General features: G+C 37.0%; 1 protein-coding gene across 1 annotated transcript in view; it reads right to left on the reverse strand.

The window, feature by feature from the left end:
- The window catches only part of NLN (neurolysin), a gene marked incomplete at its 3' end in the record, with an annotated part of 78,745 nt that overhangs the window by 12,021 nt on the left and 45,410 nt on the right, over positions 1-21,314 (reverse strand). The window contains exons 7-9 of the mRNA XM_084233545.1: positions 17,907-18,042; positions 15,107-15,473; positions 9,749-9,950 (exon numbers count right to left, since the gene is read on the reverse strand). Coding sequence (XP_084089671.1) covers positions 9,749-9,950; positions 15,107-15,473; positions 17,907-18,042 — 705 coding nt within the window. The remainder of the gene's footprint in view (positions 1-9,748; positions 9,951-15,106; positions 15,474-17,906; positions 18,043-21,314) is intronic.

Here is a 21,314-nt window from a genome sequence, read left to right on the forward strand (position 1 = left end):
CTGCTCCCCTCAGCAGTGCATTTCAGTCAGTGTGCTTGTTCTGTTCCCCACTCTGACTCTGGTGAGTCCTCTCACCCCCCTCACCTCTGGCCTGTACCCCAGTTCTTGTATGCATAAATAAATAAATCTTTACAAAAAAAAAAGAAAAAGAAAAACAAAGTATATACTCAGGAGTTAAAGCATGTGAAAATAAAGGTCTTATTCTAAGGGTCTGGGCTAAGAATTAAAAAGAGTTGCTCCTTACAATAGCATCAATGTGCTCTTTTTAAAGAGTTGAGCTATGAATGACATATATTAGTTTCAGGTGTACAACTTAATGACCTGACATCTGCACAAAAAGCAAGATTGTCACCATAATATATCCAGCTACCCTGTGTAATCATAAAAAGTCACAAAATTTGTTCAAAACTTTTTTGAAAAAGGAACGTTCAGTAAATTGCTGGATGAGATGCCAGAAAAGCTCCTGAGCCTAAAGACAGGAATTCACTAGAACAAGATGGTGTTTTTTAACCTTTATAACATCCATATCACCATGGCAAATTGCCTTTGGCAGAGGAGATTTAGCATTTACCCAACTGGGTCATCTGCGGAATGGGGGGGTTATCTTTCTGTTGTCTTTCCCTAAACCTGTGTCCTGTTCCCCCTGCCTTTGGATGTTTTATACCCCAGTCTTTTCTGACTTCATCATTCCTGGGGCTGTAAAGGGAAGGGAAGGAAGAGGGACTTAAATACTGGAGAAGGCAGCAGATGGGATGCCAAATCAGCAGCAAATAACCATTCTGCTTTTGGCCCAGGGCAGAGGCACAGATGTCAGCGCTATCTCACATACTGCCTTCTCCTCTTCATGCAAAAAAATGTTTTGCTTGACTTCCCCGTATAATTGTGCTAATTCTAGATGTTAAGAGCTGCAAATACTAAGGGGCCGAGGGAAACTAACTTCTCTAGACACTGGAATTAGGCCAATTCTTGTTTGAGGACAATCCAATAAAAATTCTTAACAGAGGGCCTCCCTGGTGGCACAAAGGGTTAAACACCACACTATGAAGCAATCCGCAGCCTCTGCAGCACGTGTTCAATCCCTGGCCAGCCAGGGAGCGACACACATGGCGCAGCAAACCTCTCCTGTTTTGCCCGCTGCTCCCCTTAGCAGTGTATTTCGTCAGTCTCCCTGTTCTGTTCCCCACTCTGTCTCTGGTGAATCCTCTCACCCTCCCGCACCTCTGGCCTGTACCCCAGCTCTTGTATGCATAAATAAACAAATCTTAAAAAAAAAAATTAAAAAAATTTAACAGAGAAAGAGGGTAGGCTTTCAGGAAAGTGAGTACTTTGCCTCTTTTTAATAAATAATCTTCTAAAATAGAAGATAAAATAATCTTCTACAATAATTATAAAACAGCCAATATCTACTGAGACTTTGCTATATCCAGCATTATGCTAAGCTCTTTACATGAATTGTCTGATTTAAGTTAAAAGATAATTGTATAAAGATAAGGAAACTGAGACACGCCAAGATTGATACACAATTTGGATTCAAAACCAGGTGGTCTCACTCCAGCAGCCACAAATTTATCCCAAATGCTATAATTCCTCTCTATATATTTTCTATATTTTATAGAAAAAGGAAAAAGTATTAAAAGTTTAAAATATTGATACCAGAATTGTCAGGCCTAGTCTCCCAGCCAGGAACAGATCTGCAGCGCTGAGCCCCAGCCACTAGACCCCCAGGGGTGGGTGTCTCACGAAGCCGCAGCAGGAACTTCGCAGACTCTCAGGCAAGCAAGCGAGAAGAAGCAGGTTTGTTTATAGAAAGAAAAAGTTTATCGAGGAGAAAAAGAGCAGAAATAAAGTGGGACTCCCAGGCCAGGAAACCAGGCCTGGGAGGGGCAAGGAAGCCAAAGTGGAGTCGTGTCTCAGGGAATATATACTTTCTTTCCCTGATTATTCTAAAGCTCCACCAGTCTCTTTGTGATTGGTTAGTTCTCGGCTGTCTCACTTAATTTGCTACTGAGTGGGGGATCTTCACATTCCTTATCTAACAGCTTTCTCTTTCCCCATACCTGCCTCTTCTCACTTGCTTGCCTGAGAGTCTGCGAAGTTCCTACTGTGGCTTCGTGAGACACCAACCCCTGGGGGTCTAGTGGCTGGGGCTCAGCGCTGCCCCTGCAGCCTGGGCTCCGTTCCTGGCTGGGAGACTAGGCCTGACAATTCCGGTATCAATATGATATTACTAAATGACCAGGTCATACTCGAAGAGATCTAAAGTAAAAAAGTTGTATATCAAACTCATCTGTATGTAAACAGTAAAGTGAGATTTCTTACATTTTAGTTTCCCTCAGCCCTTTAGTATTTACAGCTCTTAATCTCTAGAATTAGCACAAAAAAGTGAAGTTTCTTAACTGACTTCCTCCAAATACTGCAAGTGTTTTTATTTTTTTTAAAGATTTATTTTATTTATTTATGCATGCAAGAACTGGGCTTTAGACAAGAGGTACAGGGGGTGAGAGGAGTCACAAGGGAAAGAGTGGGAAGAACAGGCAGATCTACTGAAATACACTGCTGAAGGGAGCAGTGGATGAGACAGGAGAGGACTGCTGCGCCATGTGGGTTAGCTCCCTGGCCAGAGATCCAACTCCCGCAGCAGTGACTGGCGTTAGTTTGATAGCGCTGAGACTTTAACCCCTGCACCCTAAACACTGCAAGATTTTCAAAGCTCAAACAGAAGGCTGCAAAGAGCCTTTGTAAACATCCATCCAGGACCTGGGGATCTATAATACTAACTGCATCATTTGCTAAAAATTACAGCTTTCAAGTAAATACTGATAGCAAATAAAGGTGAAATCATAACATCAGCTACCACTAGACACTATTTTGACAAAAACAGAAATTTTGTATATCTCAACTTAGTGAACATTTCTCAGTCAGTATTCGTAGATTGGAGGGAAATCAAGCCCAATTAACAACAAAATGCTTGTGTATGTTTGTGTATGTTTGGTGGTGGTGGTACTGTTTCAGAACTTAGAAAAACATGAACTAGTGTAACTCATTAGTTAAAATTGAGTAAGATAAGAGTTAACAGAGTACAGAAGAGAGGGTTTATTCTATTCAAAGTCATCTTGTGGGGGAGAGAGCACAGGGAATGAATGAACAGATCAACAATGCCTTCTAAAGAACAAAAGGAAATGGTTGCAAGGAGTTAAAGCTAAAAATAACTCAACTGCTTACCAATTTCCCGAAAGTCAGTCATACTGTTTCTTGTGTGCCCTTTGGGCAACAGAAACTAAATATTTCTTGAATGAGGAGGACAAAGATCCTGTAAAATCCAAAAGCTCAATTTCTAGCAAACAACGAAATTCTGAAGAGAAAGGATTTCATAGGCAGCCACTGTGTATGTCCATACAGCAACCATGGCAAGTCTTAGGATCCAGCAGCCTGATAGAGACTGACTTGTAAAACAGCACAGCTGCTGGATTATTACTCACTGTTTACCAGCCAGCACACAGTTCCAAAAAACCCTAAAAAATACTTCACACAGTTTTAAATATGAACAATTTGAAGTTGTCAAATATAGTAGCATATGGGTCACAGTAATTATAGATGCCAATATACTTCCCAATAAAGCAAAATATTTTAGAATAAATACAAAATAATGCAATTTGCAAATCATTTTGCCGGTGACACTTGAAAAAGTTTTGGAGCATTATTGTTGCAGAGAATATTTTTATAATAAGAGTAAAAAAATAAGTTAATAGAGAGTTGAAGAACATGGTGTCAGACACTGGTGGATCATGTGCCCATTATAAGCCTTAGTTTTTAACTGGAAAAATGGGGGGAAATAATAGTATAATAGTAGATATAGACTGTTAAATCTGTTCATGAGAATACTGTAAGCTAAAATGAATAATCTAAGGCACACAGTACATGCAAATGCTTAGTAAATTTTAGCTGCTCTTACTTTTCTTCACTTGCCAGTTTGACCAGGTACGATCTTGGCTGGGCTGACCAAGTTTGTCCTTGGTTTCTTCCAAGTATCTATTCCTTGGTATTACTGCTGAGATAAACATAACCCCATTTCTCTTTAACTAATCTGCCACTCCCAATACTCTAAATTTCTCATTTTATTGTAGTTTTAGGAATCAAACTTCTAAGTAGGCAGTAATCATTGAAACATAATAAAAACAAACACAAATCTGATATTTTTCAATCACCTTCACAGATCTTTATCCAAATCCACTGAGGATAATCATTTGTGAATTTTATTAAACTTGAAGTGATAGTACTTGCCTCATTGCAACTCTCCACCCCCTTTAAATTATGACTCACGTGCTACCTAATGATCCCAAAGGGGATGAATTATATATAAGTATAGTTACAAGAACACTTCAAATATGAATGGCACTTTATGCTTTCCCAAGTACCTTTTCATGCATTATTTTATTTAATCTCCTCAGCACTCCAGGGGACTAGACATAAGATTTATAGGTGTCCTCATTTCATGAATAAGAAAAATGAGATGGCTCAAGGAGGTCAAATAACTTGCCAAAAGTCACACAGCTAGACCCACAAATATATGATTTTTAAACCTGTACTCTTGTTATAATACCAGGATGCCTTCCTAACAGATATAGGGTATGTTTATTTACAACAGTGTCACATTCAAAATACTTAAAGCTGATAAGGTGTTCTATTATATTTTGACCAAATGAACAGATTATTTGAAATCATCTATTTTGAAGGTTTTTTTTTTTTTTGCCATTCTATCATCTCATCTTCAATTAAGAAGGTTTTATTGTGATTCTAATGTGTTGCTTTAAAATAATTATCTTTTATAGTCCAAAATTTATTACTGCTCTTAATACACAAACCAACATAGACATCACAATGGAAGCTGTTAAAAAGCCCTTCTCTTCTATTCTATGTAAGTTCAAAAGGCCAGTGATTACTGAGAGCCTAAACCACAATAAAGACATGAAACAGGAACAGATACTAGAGATACCACCTCTTAGATGGCTATCTTCAAAATTACCTACTCTATAGCATAAACACAAAAACATGAGTGAAACTCATCTCCTGAATGATGAGATAGGAGACATATTGAACTAGTGTATCTGCATATTTGAAAACTGGATGTTCCTGCTGACACATTTAAATATTACTATGACAAGCTCCAACGAGCTCTTCTGGTCCTCGGGCTTGCAAATTGCCACAGTGGAGAACTCAGATACTGAATTGCCATATCTTAAAACCAATCTACTGAATGTATATGGCAAAATTTTAATTCATTATATATTTCTCAGATAAATGAAAAGTGTTAATGAACATAAAAGTTACTAAATTACCATGCAGTTTAGGTCAGTACAAAGGTTTCCAAATATTATAAACCTGCAAATATGTCCATTACTTTTAATGGAAAGTAATGACCCCTGGTTCCAAATACAATTACATTAAAAGATCTTACATTAATACAGACATTTGAAAAGATTAATAGGCAAGAAATTTTTCAAAGATAATCTCATGAAGAAATGACTAAGCAAGGGAATGTACTAACATGTTACTCATCTGTATGACACATTTCGTGTTCATGAGTGAGGATAGAGGCAAACCCCAAGACTTGAATACAGTCCACTGTTTACGTACAGATAGTGCAGTCACTCCGAAATGACATGGTACCAAAAAAATATTTTCTAATACCAAAGTGACCGTATCAAAGTATGAAATAGTGAGAATAACAGAGCTGTGGAGAATTGTACTATGAATACGTGGTAACCACATGACATTAAGGTTAAAAGAGAACTGTGTGTCTGAAAACAAAAGCAAGAATCAAGTACACTGAAAACTCTATTTGAAGATCACTATGTTTAATAAATTTGGTTATGACACCAAATTACTTGTCATGAAATGATGAGCTGATAATTAACATCTGAATAAGGAGAAAACTGCTTTAAAACAGGAGTTCTAATCTTGGAATTAATTATTGTCTGGGCTTTGAGGGTCTGTGAACTTTTTGAAATTCCAAGTAAACATTTGGGCCTATCAGTGGACGTTCTTCTGCAATAGGTATCCACAACTTAAATCAGATTTTCCTAGGGTCCTCAGAACCAAAAGTTAAGATCCATGGCTCTAAAAGCAGGCCATTGTTTATCTATGTACAAACACATAACTGGGCTTTGGATAATATTACCAAGTGTGAAATTAAGAAAAGTATTTTAATTTTCTCAATTATTCACAAAAATACCTTTGAAAAATAAAGGACATGCTAGGGCCTCCCAGGTGGCGCAGAGGTTGAGCGCTGGGTTGTGAAGCTGCCTGCAGCCTCTGCAGCGCCGGTTCGATCCCCGGCTGCTCCCCGGCCACTGCAGGAGGGTCCCACATGGCGTGCAGACCTCTCCTGCCGCCTGCTGCTCCCCTCAGCAGTGTACTTTGTCCTTCTGCCTGCTCTGCTCCCCGCTCTGGCTCTGGTGAATTCTCTCACCCTCCCGCACTTCTGACTGTACCCAGTGCTTGTATAAATAAATAAATAAATCTTAAATAAATAAATAAATAAAGGACATGCTAACCATAGAATGGACACTGATGGAAAATAAACATTTCAGGAACCTTATTGTGGTGAAAAAAGACTTTAAAATTATCTAAGAAAGAAAATGATAGTTCTAAGAAAATTCTGATAGTTCTTTTCCTTGGATTAAACAGAGGATAGAAATGGCTATATTGGGCTTTATCTATCTGAACAGAATAAGACTTTATCTTATTCCCTTTTAATTATTTTTTTATATAAAACATGAAAGCACCAGGACATAAAGATAAAATGCTGAAAGAACTGAACAGTTTTCAACAAAGGTGACTGCATTATTTTCGAAATGAGTGTTTATATTTTTGGTTATTACACTTATCAGAACTAGGGATTAGGGAAGTGAGATGTCTAGGACTGAATCACACACATCAGGACAACAAAATACTGTCTCATATTCTGCAGGTGATACATATGTCCTGCTGGACATTTACATAATAAAAAAACCTTTGAGTCGTAAAACTAACTTCATTTCACATATTTTTGAGCTATAATGTTTTTCTATGCAACTTTAATTTCCCAGACAATAACCTCTAGGATCAACTGTGTAAATCAAACTAAGACTAGCTATTTACTAGAAATTTCCCAGGAGGTATTCACTATTCACCATTTTGGAAAATCAAAATAGACTGACTGTGCCTCCCCAAAATTCAAATGTTGAAACCTAATATGATGATAGGAGGTGGGGCTTTTGGGAAGTGATTAGATCATGAAGGTGGAATCCTCATGAATGAAATTAGTGTCCTTATAACAGGCTCCAGAGAGCTCCCTAGCCTCTTCTACCATGTGAGGACACAGTGAGAACATGCTGATGGGTGATTCAGGAAGCAGGACCTCATCAGACATGAAAATGCCAGCACCCTGATATTGGACTTTTAGCCTCCACAACTATGACAAAATATTTCTGTTGTTTATAAGCTGCCCAGTGTGTGGTATTCTGGTAAAGGAACTGAATGACTAAGACAATTGGCAATACCATTCTTGGACCTGAGTTGACAGCACAAACCACTTCTATCAGTCTACAGTTGTTGCTACTGGATTCTGGGTTAGTCACATATAGAGTAAATCCCTGAATACTTCATTATGTCTTACTGCATAGCCATGCCTAGGCATACCCTTTGAAAAACAGAAAAAAAAATCTTACTTTATGTATTTTATGTTCAGTATGGATGTTACATTGATTTTTAAAAAAACTTTCTGTGTAAAGAAAAAGAAAAATACCAGATGGTCTCACTCATAGCAGGAATCTAGAAAATTTAAATAAGGGACCAGGAAAATGAATAACTATAAGAAAGTGAAAATCAAAATCAACAAAAAACTATGAACCAGAGACACTCTATGGGGGTCGGGGGCGGTGAGGGGGAGGGATTGGGGTCAAAATAAGGGGGTTGCAATTGTATGGGGAATATAAAAATAAAATTTATTTAAAAAAAACTTTCTGTGTGGAGAAAAGTTATTGAGGGAAAAATTAGTAAAATCCAAACAAAGTGTGGAGTTTAGTGAAGAATACTGTACCAGGGTTGGCTTCTTAGCAGTGACAAATGCACTATGGTAATGCAAGATGTTTACAGGAGGGGAGACAGGTGAGGCAGACATGGATAATTTTTAATCATTGCAAATTTTCTGCAAATCTAAACTATTTTAATATCAAGGTTATTTCTTAAAAAGTTTACTTTTAGAGAGACATACAGATTTCAAATTTAGAAATTAAATTTAGAAAACTGTTCCTCCGTTTCTCTTATATCTGTATATTAAATTGTCAGGATAAATTACAGAACAAAATGTTTTCATCTGTTAATGGTTAAATGTTAGCAGGTTCACATGGGTTTATCCTAGAATTGTTTGGGTGTAGGTTACTGGATTGTGTCATAAAATTATGTTATATAAATGAGAATAAATGTACTTTTCATTTTCAGAAATAAAGAGAGATCAGTTACAATCCATTGCAGACACATACAAGTCCTCCCTGGCAAATTCTCCACATGGTTATACAATATTAAGTATGATTTTCAATTGTATATTATAAAGGAAGGTTTTACAAAATATTCATTATTGAAAAAGGAGTAGAGTTGGAGATGGTTAAGAACCATTGAACTAAACACAGTATTAAAAAGCTGAAGAGAGACACTACAACAGTTTATCTGGGAAGGTTACATTAAATTCTTATAAGAAAATAATTAAAAGAAAAAAACAGTATTTGTAATTGTTCCCTAGGGAAAGTCTTTTTTTCCAACAGGGTAGTATTCAATGAAACCCTTTCATTACTAGATTAACCCCTGGGTATAGATATTCTGTGAAAGAGCAAAATGACATGATAAAAACTTATGTTTCAATGGAATAATAGTCTACTATAAGGAAGGATGAAATCCTGCCATTGGCAACAACATGGATGAGCCTAGAGGTAATGTGCTCAGTGAAACAAGTCAGATGGAGAAAGACAAATACTGAATGATTTCACTCAAATGTGGCATATAAGCAAAACAAACAAATGAAACAAAAACAAAACCAAAAAACCCCAATTAGACTATAAGACAAAATTAGTGGTGGGGCCTCCCCGGTGGCACAAGGGGTTAAATATAGCACTTTGAAGCTATCCACAGCCTCTGCATCAAGAGTTCAATCCCCAGCTGGCCAGGGAGACACCCAGATGGCGGGACAGACCTTGCCTGTCTCACCCGCTGCTCCCCTCAGCAGAGTTTTCGGTTCAATCTGCCTGTTGTACTCCCTGTTCCGTCTCTGGTGAATTCTCTCATCCTCCCGCACATCTGGTCTGTACCCCAGCACTTGTATAAATAAAATAAATCTTTAAAAAAAGAGATAAATTTTGTGGTTACCAGGAGGGGAAGGGTAGGAGAGTGTTAACTGGGTAAGAGAGGTCAATTACATGGTGAAGGACTGATAGTCCAATTCTATCCTGAAACTTCAGTCCAATTTTGGACTGAAACGTAATACAGAAATACATGTAGCCTTATATAATGATGAACAGCTGAAACTTATATAACACTGTATTGCAGTGCTACTTCAATGAAAGTTTTTTTTTTGTTTGTTTGTTTTTGCAGAGGCTTATGAAATTCTTGAACACGTTCAGCTTCCTAGAAAACATGTCAGAAGGAGAAACCTGATTGCAGCAGGGGAAAAAACATTGGAAAAGCAAGATCTAGGTTTACTATGGAAAAGACTCACCTGTGCACAAATCTGATGCATGACATGACCAAATTCATGGAAGTAAGTCCTCACCTCATCGTGCCTCAGGAGAGAGGGACGCCCGGCTACTGGCTGTGAGAAGTTCACCACGAGGGCAGCCACAGACATCATGCGGCTCCCATCGGGGAGGAGACAGCCAGGCTGCAGACCAAAGCAGGCTGCGTGGTTATATTTTCCTTCCCTGGGAACCACAAGCACACTAGGTGAGATGTGAGCATCTTCTCCAGCAACAACATCTTTGTGGTCACTCTCAGTCAAGCATAGGGGATACTTTGAAACATTTAAGTCTCACTTTAACACATTTAAAATTTGACATTTATTAAAATGGAAAAACTGAAACTAAACAAACAAAACCCCACTGTCATTTCACAAGTTGTATCTCCACAATGCCCTTTGCTGAAAAACCTTACGAATATATTCTTAGATACCCTCCAGGTGTATAGCTCATGCCCAATTTAATTTAATGAGCTCTTGGTTTTCTTCTTCAAACATGGAGTTCCTGAACACTAGTGTTAAAGCAAATTTGAGATAAGTGAGTACAGTTTGAATCACTAGGTAGGTTTTCTTAAAATTAAAGTTGATAAATATTAAATACTAGACAGATTTAATAAATATTAAATATATCCCATTCAAGAAAGAAAGAATCAGTGCTCACAATTTCCTTGTCATTCCCTATTTTTGCTGATCAGCTATCAGCCTACAGCAATTGTTAAAAATTCTTACTGGTGTCTACAGAGTTGGCTCTAGTGCTTGTATCTAATCTCTCTCTCCATCTATCATGATTTTAAGTTAAATGACACCCTTCAACCTCCATTTTCTGAAGAAAGTTGTGATTTGCAATTTTCTGGTGTATTGTTATAAGGGTAGAAGCAGGCCCTTTCTAGTTTTATATATCTTAATAGGAAGCTGGAAAAAGAATAAGTTTTTTTTTTTACTTGAATAGAATCACTGCGAAAAGATAACACAGAAAAATAGTCAAAGAAAGGCAAATTTAAAAATCAACCCCAAACCTGAATGTACTATTTAGTCTATTTAGCAAAAAAAAAAAAAAAAAAAAAAAAAAAAAAAGGTCCATAGTTTCTGGAGAGAATATCACTGTTCAGACAACATATTTCAAGCATAGACAACTTTATAATTGATGCTTTTTTCCTCCAGACTACCTAAAAATTGTCTGTTTGGAAAAGATCTGCTGAGCTTATAAAAGGAATTTGTTTACTTCCAGACCTAAAGATTAGAGTAGAGCAGGATCTCTGTATAGGCCCTGCTCTTAAGACCCAGGGACACAGCTCCTACTTAAGACTGATGCTTAATGAACACAACAGAGAATTTCCTCCCCTAACTAGGATAATAAGCATGCACTAACAATAGCAGTCTGCTGCTGGGAGAACAGTAGACTCCATGTCATTGAATAAAAATGAAGTCATATAAAGAAAAAGGCTAGGAAAAATCTCTTACCACTCCTTTTCAAAAGCATGTTGCAAGTCCCAGCTCATGTAGTAATATAAGATATACTGACTAGGAAGGAAGAAATAAAACTGTCACAGATGACCTGATTGTCTATGTAGAAAATCTGAAATATCAACCAAAAAACTCCTGGGAATAATAATGAATTATAGCAAGGTTGTAAGATATAATATTCACATACAAAAGTCAGTCCTGTATATCAGCAGTGGACATACGGAATTTGAAAAGACCATTCTATTAGCCCTCCCCACCCAAACGAAATACTTAAGTATAAGTTAATCAAATATTCATAAGATCTAAGTGAGGAAAAGTATGAAACCCTGATAAATAAAATCAAAGAACTAAATAATGAAGAGTACTTGATGTACATGGATAGGAAGACTCAATATTATTAAGATATCAATTCTTCCCAACTTTGTCTACATATTGAGCACAATCCCAGTGAACATCCCAGAGAATTATTTGTAGATATTGACAAAATGATTCTAAAATTTATATGAAGAGGCAAAAAAACCAGAATAGTTAACTATATTGAAGAACAAAGCCAGAGAGCTAACACTACCTCACTTAATATAAAGTTATACCACCCTGACTTAAGTTACAACAATCAAAACAGTGTGGTGTTAAAAGAATAGGCAGCAGATCATTCCAGAAATAGGCCCAAATAAATGTAGTGAATTGCTCTTTAACAAAGAAGTACAGTTAGTGGAACAAAGATATATTTTTCAGTAAATGGTGTTGAAACAACTAAATACACACATGTAAAAAAATGAAATCTAAAAAAAAAATGAAATCTAGATACAAATCTTACATCTTTCACAAAAGTTAAGTCAAAATGGATCCCAGACTTAAATGTAAACTGCAAAAATATAAAATTCTGGGGCCTCCCTGGTGGCACAAGGGGTTAAGATACAATCTATGAAGTTATCCGCAGCCACTGCAGCATGAATTTGATCCCCAGCCAGGGAGCAACCCATATAATGCAGCAGACCTCTCCTGACTCACCCCTTGCTCCCCTCAGCAGTGTATTTCAGTTCATCTGCCTGTTCTGTTCCCCACTCTGTCTCTGGTGAATCCTCTCACCAACCCCCCCACCTCTGGCCTGTACCCCAGTTCTTGTATGCATAAACAAATAAATCTTTTTAAAAAAATGTAAAATTCTTAGAATGTGGCATAGGAAAAAACCAAAATGATCTTGGATTTGGCAATGACTCTTTTAGATACAACCCAAAGGCACAACCCATGAAAGAAAGAATATCAATAAGGAGACTTCATTAAAATGAAAAATTTCTATTCTGAGAAAGATACTGTCAAAAATTTTGGACAGTGAAAATACTTTGTATGATTCTATAATTGTGAATACATGTTAGTATACATTGTCCAAACCCACAGAACATACAACACCAAGAGTAATCCTACAATGCAAAATGACTTATGGGTAATTATAATGTGGCAACAGGTTCATCAATTGTAATAAATCTACCATTTTCAAGGAGGAGGCTGATAATGAGGGAGGCTGTGCACATGTAGGCAGAGAGGTAGTGGGAAACTACCCCATGCTTAATTTTGCTGTGAAGCTAAAACTGATGTAAAAAAAATAAAGTCTATTTTAAATAAAAATAAATAACAACAAAAAAAGAATTCTATCAAGGCTGAGTTAGGAGTGAGTTCAGGGAAGGGCAGGCAGACAGAGGGGCAAGAAAGTATGAGAGAACCCTGTACACTGAGTCTGGGAAAATTTTCAGGCAGCCCAGTCTTTGGGTGTTTAATGGACCCATCACCAATATTTCTGGAATGATTTCATGTAGTTAGTTGGAAATGTGCAAACAGGTCTAACTAATCTGGGAAAAAGTCTGTATTATCATATTTTATAACATTTGGTAATTATGAAATATCATAAATCAATTTTTTTGTGATAATAATAGTGGTGCTACTGGATCAGAGAAATAATAGCTGAGTAGCTTTATTCTAAAAATTGCTTAAAATCAAAGACTTTCTATCAATTTTGAAATCACTGATAAAGGCTTTATCTTTCTGTTTTAAAAACAACTTATTTATTTAATTTTTATTTATTTAATTTAATAGGTTTTTTTATTTTGAGGTTATATCTTTTTATACTTTGTTTATAAAATGATAATTTTTAAAAAGATGTCCATACCTGGAAATCTTATGTTGGAGTAACCAATTATTTTTGTTTTGTTTAACAATCTCAGTGTTTGAGCAATAAAAATTGAAGTGTGATTTAAAAAACCCTGGACTTTCCTAAATCTACTCCAAATATCCCCTTTAATCCATTTCACTTTATAAAGCAAGCATATAAAGTGATGGGGGCCTCCCCTGGTGGCGCAGGTGGTTGAGCACAGCGCTGTGAAGCTATCCGTAGCCTCTGCATTGTGGGTTTGATCCTGGCGGATCCCGGCTGGCTGGTGAGAATCCCACATGGTGCAGCAGACCTCCCCTGCTGCGCCTGATGCTCCCCTCAGCAGTGTCTTTGGTCCTTCTGCCTGTTCTGCTCCCCGCTCTGTCTCTGGTAAATTCTCTCACTCTCCTGCACCTCTGACTGTACCCCAGTTCTTGTATAAATAAATGAATCTTTAAAAAAAAGTGATAGGAAATGAATATTAACTAGGTAACAACCCTTACAAAGATTATCCTTTGATCCCCACTACCACAGTGCTGGTAGCAGTGGCCAGATCTCTGAGTAAAAAGCCAATTATATCTTGGAAGACAGCAAGATGGTGTATGTAGTAAGGACTGCTAACTCTGACTCTGGAAAGAAAATCTGTGAAGAGTTACAGGAGGCTCTAATGTTGAAGGAATTCCCCTGAAAGAATTCTTGGCTTAAAACTATTTCCTGACACTTTTCAATTAAAAATAGACCATCTACATTTGACATGGATTTATTTTGGGGAGATATGATATCAGGAGTTAAAGTAAGCCCATGTACTGACTGGATGACATAGTTATCTAGACAATTCCCAGTAGCTACCTGAGGTCAGTGGATTAAAGTCAGTGGATTAAAAACTTGTATGTGCTACTGAACTAGGAGTTACTACCATTTCCTTTGGTCTCTGTAGTAAAATAGATTAGTAATTGTAACTGACTGATATGTTTTAGAAAGTAGCCAAGAGAGAAAGTGGTCCAGATCCTTTTATGTCTGATGAATCACTTGTGTTCACCACTGTCATGAGTTACAAAGGTCATCATCATTTTTTTACTTCTTAGCACTGAGTAAATGCCTACAGTGTGTGTGATTTCTATATGAAGTCTAATGTACAAAATAATTCTGTACAGGAATCATCAGTTCCCATATTACAGAGGCGGAAACAGTCTCAAAGAGTTTCTGTCACTCAGTCATTCTAACTTATATTTGACTGACTATAGAGATTCTGGTATTTCTAATATATTATGTTGACACTCAATCAGACTGAGGGGAGTGCCCATAGAGTTAAGAGTACTGACAGATTATCTGCATAATGAACATTTTTTTGATAATTTTAAATTAAATAAATGTATTACACAAATTAGATAATGATGATGTTAGCAGCTAACATTTATTAGACTGTTGCTATATGCTAGGTAGTCTTTTAATTAATGTTTTGCAGGTAATTAACTATTTTAATCCTTATAACAAGCCTACAAAGCAGGTATGATTAGTATTCCTTTCATAGCACCTGCAATATAGGTAAAGAAACTGAGGCACAGAAAAATTAACTTGCCTAGTAATTAATGGAGCCAGACATTCTGGCTTCTAAGCTCATATATTAAATCCCTTTATTAAGAACCACACATGAGAACTATGGAAGACAAGAGTCTTAACCTGGGTAGGAGGTGAATCCCTAAGGTTCTTTCCAACAATGTGTTTCTTAGTACCTTGGATAGAGGTCCAGGTAGAACTGTCCGAGTACTTCTCCTGTAGCTTTATCCTTCACAGTGTAAAGTGTAACACTTTTATTCCACACATGAGCATCCGTCACTTGCTCAAATGAAAGTCCCAACAACTCTTGATAGATGTTCAGCAGGCCTTCAGTAACCACTTCAATTGGGAAGTATTCCTTGAGGATCTCTTGGTCTATGGAGTACTTGAGTTCTTCTGTCTGCGTCATGTAATAATACAGATCCCAGGCATTGATTTTCCCATCGTATTCAAAACCTCTCTCTTCACATTCCTTTTTCTTCAAATTCAAAATAAAATCTCGTTCTGCCTCACCCAAGGGCTTTAATTTCTGGCTTAAATCATCTGTGAGGGAAATAGGAAAAGTTAGTGATCAACTGCTCTTGGAAGCAAGCACATTCACATATATTTCCATCAGAGTTGTAGTGTGGTGTCTGCACCTGGGTAGTACTTGGTAGAGATAAGTCAGGAGGGAAGAAGGCAGAAAGGGAGGAGAGGAGATGAGGGGAAGCAAATGAGAGTAGGAGGGAGGGTTGATAGAAAAGAGAAAGAGGAAGGGAAGGGAGAGAGGAAGGGAAAGAATGAGGGGAAAGGGCTGTATTATGACTGTGCTGCTGTTTTATTCAGGGTGATTTATTTTATGGTTCCTCACCCCTTTTCCTTTAGCAGCATCCAAATCAGGTCACAACTTTCTCACAGCATCAACAAAACTAAGTTTATCTCTCAGAGAACTCTGGCTCAAGAATATTATAATTCAGGGATCAAATCAATAATGAAACTAAACTCATGTACATGATTATTTTCAGTGAGGTCAGGCTCCTCAGAAAGGCAGGGAAAAGTCAGATGTGACTTGTAGTCAGTATTACTAAAACTGCTCAGTGCCTTTGACAGTCATGGGTTTAGTTATCACTGCCCCATTCCTCTGAAGAGTCAGTTTGGACACAGTAATCCCATTTTTTAGGGGGAGGCCACAATTTATATATTGTGGTCCATTTTGAACTATTTCACTGTGTTTGGCTAACAAGGCATGCTTGTATTATTTATTTCTCACAACTTGTTACATATGTCAGATAAACATCTCACTGGCTCTGTAAAGGACATGGCAGTTTGGGAGGCAGCTGCACAGTATGAGGGGAAGGCAGCAACCTGAAGAGTGCTATGAAGAGAAAGGTGAAACTCATGGAAGATATATAGAGATATAATTCTGATTAGGACTGTGAGAGGCCATGTGAATAGAGGTAGGGAGAGGACAACTCAGATGGGAACATGCCAATTTTAAATTAGAAGGAGAACTACATTAAAGGAATTAAGTTAATCAGGTAGTTATTAAGGGAAAATTTCATTATATAAAGTCACCACGAAAGGAAACATTCTTACTAAACCAGTTAATGACCTGAACAACTCTCTTGTAAAACATGTAAGAGAATAGATGGCAATTAGCTGCTCACATCTTTGTTGTTTCCACTCAATGGAAAATTCATTGAGAAAGGACCTTGTCTAATACCTTCCTATTTAGCATACTGTTTAATGTAAGATGGCTATTTCATAAAGGTATCATGATGAATAAATGAATTTTATGATTACAAAAAGCTATCATTTAATGGCGCGCTGGCTATGTCACCTCTGATGTCAGCATATACATCAATAATTCATGGCGCGGTCACGGCCATTGAGGACAGAAAAAAATTTGGGGTGAAGGCGAATTTTATTGTTTAAAAAATTTTTAATTTATATATTTTTACATTGTTGTTCATTCTCTTCTCAGGTGTAATCCCCATAAAATTACCACCACCAAGACACCCACGAAATGTTACCATAGTCTCTTGTGCTCTCCCCTCCCCTGTTTTGATCCTTCTTCATTCCCCTCCCCAGCTGAGTGTCACCATTTATAGTTTGGATGGCTGATTTTAGCATGTTATTAATCACTTCCAACTTAAGCTAATAAAAGGATACCAAACAACAGACTAAACAATTTGACTAGTTATTAAAGGTAAATTAAGTTGAAAGTGGTCGATGAGTTTAAAAGTTTTAAAGAAATCCTACTTTGGTAAATTCTGATTAGAGAAGATTCAAACAAAAATTACTATATTACCATGGCTATATTATCAACCATTTTCATTAATATGAAAGAGAAAAACAGAGTGAGTATTGGAAAAGTCAAAAAGTCACACCCAGATTGAGATGGGGGGGTGGGAAAAAACGACAAAACACCAGTAACTAAATGACATGAACATAAGAAGCATGGCTTGAAAAAGAATAATAAAAAAGTGATTTTAAATGAATGTGAATACTGTTATTACATTATAGTTTTGATGCTTATTATTTTGTATTATTCTTGCACATTAATAAATGGACTATGGAACATAAAATGTTTATCTTTGTTTATATGTTCTTTTTTCATTTATATTTGTTATATTTCATACAAATTCAAGTAGCCATGATAAGTAACCTAACCAAAAGTCTAATGGCAGTGAGTAAAGTCAATAGTAATACTCTTTGCTAGGACCCTAGATGTCTTGTTAGGAATTAGTATAAAAATCCTCATCAAGATACAAGATAGTGAAGTAAAGATTACATCAGCAACATAAATAATGAGTAACTCTTTACAACAAAGCACAGTATCTACTACCAAGTATAGTATCTAATAATATAGTAGGTGATTAATAAATTTTTCTTGTGAATGAAAAGCACGACTTAAAAGCTGATATCAAGACCTGTGAAGTTGGTATTATGCAGATGCAAGATGGTCAAAGAGAAGAAATGGGAAGACAAGCTAACCTAGAAAGGCTGTTACATGGCTTGTACTCTTCGCAGTGTTCATTTCAAGGACGAAGTCAGCATGTGTGCTATAGCCAAGCAATTTGGCTATTTTGGCCCGCAGTGGTAGTAGCTGCTGCAGAATTACAGTGTTTTCCTAGTATTAAACAACAACAACAAAAGCAAAGGTTAGTGTCCATTGGATCCAAATCACTAAAGGAAAAAGTTATCACATGCCTCTTTAGGTTGGCAAAACTGTCTTAAGTATTTTCAGGTTATCTCAACTTTAGCAATTTTTTTCATTTCACTGTTACAGTTGTTTTTTTTTTTAAATTCATTACCCAATTTTACTTCCTTTTTTTAAAGATTTATTTATGTATACAAGAGATGGGGTACAGGTCAGAGATGCAGGGGGTGAGAAGATTCATCAGAGACAGTGGGGAACAGAACAGGCAGACTGACCGAAGTACACTGCTGGGGGGAGCAGCAGGAGAGTCAGGAGAGGTCTGCTATGCCATGTGGGTTGCTCCCTACCCAGCCGAGGATTGAACTCCTGCTGCAAAGTCTGTGTATTGCTTCATAGTGCGGTGCTTAACCCCTTGTGCCACCAGGAAGGCCTGCCAATTTTAATTCTGAAATAATTAACTTTTTAAATCTCAGGAGACAGCTATGAGGTTTAAAAAAAATTTAGTTGCTGTTACCTTAGAGTGAAAATATATGCTTAAGGACTAGAGTCTCTTAAGGACATTTAATCTCATTGACAGAACTGCAAGAATACTGGCACTTAACTATTTTTTAACTTGTGATCATATGATGCAAAATTTACTATCTTAACCATAACAGAAAAAAATAAGTGTTGGTGACGATGTGGAGAATTTGGAAATTTTGCCCACTGTGTATGGGAATGTAAAATGGTGCAACTTCTGTGGAAGATGGCATTGCAATTCCTCAAAAAATTAAACACAGAACTGTCATACAATCCAGCAACTCCACTTTTGGGTATATATCCCAAAAAAGTGGGAGCAGAGACTCAAACAGATATTTGTAGACCCACAAATTATTCATGCAGTATTATTCATAATAGCCAAGTAGTGGAAGAAACCCAAATGTCCATCAATGCAAAGAAAATAAGGTATATCCATTATAATGAAATATTAGTCTTAAAACGTTGTTTTTTTTTTTTTTTTTAAATGTGGTAACATTGGTTTACAACACTGTGTATGATTTAGGGGAACAGAGCCATACTTGTCATGTATGTCACCATACAACCCCCAACACCACCCATAAGTCCTTTACCATAGACCACTGGGCTCTCTCCCTACTTTGCTGCCACCCCTGTTCTGCCTCTCCTTCTAGTAGGTTCAGTCCTGCAGTTGTAGGTCTAGGGTTTGTTTTGGTTTAGTTTTGTCAGTTCCTTCATTTTTTCTCTATATTCTACATATGAATGAAGTAATTGGTAATTATCTTTCTCCTTCTTATTTCACTTAGCTTAATGCCTTCCACTTTTATCCATGTTGTCACAAATGGCAAGAGTTCATCTTTTCTTTATAGTTGAATAGTATTCCATCATGTATGTATGTCATATCTTCTTAACCTACTCTTCTGTCATTGAATATTTAGGTTGATTCCACACTTTTGCTATTGTAAACAGTGATGCAATGAACACAAGAGTGCCTATATCCCTTCTAATTAGTGCTTTTGCATTATCTAGGTAGGTAGATACCTAGGAGTGGAATTGCTGACTCTACGATAAATCTATTTTTAATATTTTCAGGAACTTCCATGCTAGTTTCCATAGAGGTTGGACCAGTCTACATTACCACCAATAATGTACAAGGATACCTTTTTCTCCACACCCTTTTTCTCCACCCAGCATTTGTTGTTGCTTGTTTTTTCTGATATGGGCCATTCTAACAGGTGTGAGGTGGTATCTCATTGTGGTTTTGATTTGCATTTCCCTGATGATAAGTGACTTACAGCATTTTTTCATATGCCTGCTGGCCATTTATATATCTTCTTTGAAGAAGTGTCTTTTTAGTTCTTCTTCCCATTTCTTTTTTTTTTTCTTCTTCTTCCCATTTCTAACTGGCTTGTTTTCTTTTTGCTGAATTATATGTGCTCTTTGTATATCTTGGATATTATTAGCCCATGCTGGATGTATGATATGCAGATATTTTCTCCCAGATTTTTTTTGTCTTTTGTTGTGCAGAAGAGTTTTAACTTGATGTAGTTCTGTTTATTTTTACTTTTGTTTTCCTTGCCTTTGGAGTTGCGTCCCTAAAGACATCTCTGAAGCCACCGTTGTGGAGTATTTGCCTGTTTTCTTCTATGTATTTTAGGGTTTCCCATCTCACCGCCAAGTCTTTAATTCATTTAAAGTCAGTTTTTGTGTGGGAGAGTAATTTAGTTTCTTTTTTAGGCAGGCGGCTGCCCAGTTTTCCCAGCAACACAAGGAAAGACATTTGATACAGGCTAAAACAAGGATAAAGCTTGAAGACATTATACTAAGTTGGTCACAGAAGTACAAACATTGTATGATTTCACTTCCATGAGGTTCCTGAAGTAGCCAAGTCATAGAGGCAGAAAGCAGAAGGGTGGATGTGGTGTGTGGGGGTGGGGAAGTATGAAGCTAATGTTTAATGGGTACGGAGCATCAGATGGGAAAGATGACAAAGTCCTGGAGATCATGGTGCTGTTAGTCACACAGCAATGTGAATATACTTCATGTTACAGATTTCACTTAAAAATGGGTCAGGGATTTTCTCAATTTATTATAAGCATTTTCTGCCTTTTGTTTGTATTAAATATACAAATAATAGCATTTATTGTTTCCTTAACAATAAAAGGAGAAGCAATCTAGAGAAAGTAAATAAATGTTGAGGGCAAAGAAACACTTCCTCCAATGATTAGGTCAGGAAATTATTTACTTGGATGTGTTTCTAAGGAAATGTCTCTGAGGCCAGACTATTTAGGTTCCAATTTTGGATCCACTTTCTGACCATTGGGGACTTCCTTAACCTTTTTAAACCCAGTTTTCTCATCTGTAGTAGGTGGATAATAAAAGTAGGCATACCACACAGTGGGTCTTCGGAAGCTGGAGCTGGAAAGCTTGACCGCCTCTCTACTCAGCGTCCATCCTTGACCCCAGACGGGGTCACAGGACACCTTCCCTAACTTTGACCCCACAAATAGGGCCGCCGTGGCCCCTGACTTCCTCTTATTAGTGGTATTTTTTTTTTAAGATAAAAAATGTAAATCATTACTCAGCTCAGCTCAGTCACCAGGCAAACTGTGTTTAATAAATTAGCTTAATCTATTCCGAAAAAAAAAAAAAAAAAGTAGGCATGCCATAGGAGATCAAGAAGATTCAAATGAGAATATATGTAAATGGCATAGAAATGTGCCTGGCATAAGAGTAAACAATATGTA

The sequence above is a fragment of the Talpa europaea genome, assembly GCF_964194135.1.
Source record: "Talpa europaea genome assembly, chromosome: 5".
Taxonomy (NCBI): Eukaryota; Metazoa; Chordata; class Mammalia; order Eulipotyphla; family Talpidae; genus Talpa; species Talpa europaea.